At 45.5% G+C, this 1,563-nt stretch overlaps 1 protein-coding gene across 1 annotated transcript in view; it reads left to right on the top strand.

The window, feature by feature from the left end:
* Nucleotides 1-1,563, top strand: part of PLEK2 (pleckstrin 2) — a 36,816-nt gene that overhangs the window by 26,834 nt on the left and 8,419 nt on the right. Inside the window, exon 8 of the mRNA XM_007942303.1 lies at nt 969-1,047. Within this exon, the coding sequence (XP_007940494.1) occupies nt 969-1,047 (79 nt within the window). The remainder of the gene's footprint in view (nt 1-968; nt 1,048-1,563) is intronic.

Raw genomic sequence — 1,563 nt, 5'->3', positions numbered from 1 at the left:
AGGACCTGGTAGGGGAAGATTAAGAATAAAAAGGATAAAAGTATTAATAATATTAGTTGATTTAAAAGAGACAAATACAAGCAAACTAATCGCCAGAAAAAAGAAAGCAAAAAAGAAGGAAATAAAATAAAAATAAAAAAAGAGAAGAAAAAAAAATTGGTGGAGGACAGGGCAGAGCACCCAGGCTCCGTCTGAGCACACAGACTATGATGGAGTTCCTGTAGGCCCAGAAGGTAGGTGGGAGTGGGGGATGGCTGTACCTCCCTTCACTAAGCGGGTGTGGGGTATAAGAGTAACAGGAGGAATGTGGTACATTTTCAGTCTTGCAGGTTCCGAGTGTCCTTGGGGTTGCTGGAAAGCAGAACGTGTTCTTAAGCCCCAGGAATCTGTGAAAGCGCTGTCTCTTTAAATATCCAAAATAGTCAAGCTGCTTTTTAAACCTTCAAAATGGTGGCACCCTTCGGACCGGGAGAAGTCCACAGTTCAGCCCACCTTTCTCTTCACCTTTTTTGTTTGTTCCTCAGCCACCGTGCACAGTCCTGCGTGCAGTCCCTGGCTGGCAGGGTGATTTTTAGGTTAATTCTTAGGTCCTACTACCACTTGGGAATCTCCAAGCTGTCTGTGCCGTCAGGATCGCTCAGGATTGCTGCCAGACTGCAGCTCCGTATGTCTTCTTTTTTGGTATTTTCACGCAAATTCTTCTGGTAGTTGGGGTTTAGTCCACTTCTATATCTTTCTCTTCAGGGCTCAGGGGTCCAAGATTATCTTCTCTGTCTGTGTTAATTTAATTGGTTTCCCTTTTCTTTGTTGAAGAGGGTCTGTGCAGTCTTTCTGCCTAGTCCGCCATCTTGCCGGAACCTCCTTACATTGACTTCTTCAGTTGGCCTGTGGTTGGTTATTGGGGAGAGCACAGTTCTTTCCTTTTGTGTATTCATAAAATTCCTAATTAGGTGTCTGCTTCTCTGCAGGAAGATAACAGGCCGGTTGGTGGATTTTCTCTTCGTGGTTCACTCATATCTGCTTTGGAGGATAATGGCGTTCCCACTGGTAAGGTGCAACTTCTGCCCTGGCTTAAAGATCTCAGGGGCCTCCTTCCTGCACTCATTAATGTTCCAGTAGTAAGGGCTGAGCTTTGGGAGCTGAGGAGGACTTGTTCTTAAGGCAGTGAATGGTGTGTTTTGAATCCAATCTCAGGATTAGAGAAAAAGGCATGTCTTTAAAAATTTTTTTCATTGTGCTTTAGATGAAAGTTTACAGAGCCAATTAGTTTCCCATTCAATAGTTTGTACATACAGCATTCTGTGACACTGGTTACTGTTCTTGTTACCTAGTGCCGCTCTGACAAGAACTGTTGTTGTTGTTGTTAAGTGCCGTCGAGTCGTCTCCAACTCATAGCGACCCCATGCACAGCAGAACAAAACACTGCCTGATCCCGCGCCAGCCCCACAATCCCTGCTATACTTCAGCCCATCATCGCAGCCACCGTGTCAATCCATCTCGTTGAAGGCCTCCCCCTCTTTCATTGACCCTCCACCCTACCAAGCATGACATCCTTCTCCAGGG

This window comes from Orycteropus afer, unplaced genomic scaffold, assembly GCF_000298275.1.
Source record: "Orycteropus afer afer isolate SDZICR_OR568_19922 unplaced genomic scaffold, OryAfe1.0 scaffold00088, whole genome shotgun sequence".
NCBI lineage: Eukaryota > Metazoa > Chordata > Mammalia > Tubulidentata > Orycteropodidae > Orycteropus > Orycteropus afer.
This window is presented reverse-complemented; position numbering and strand designations above follow the sequence as displayed.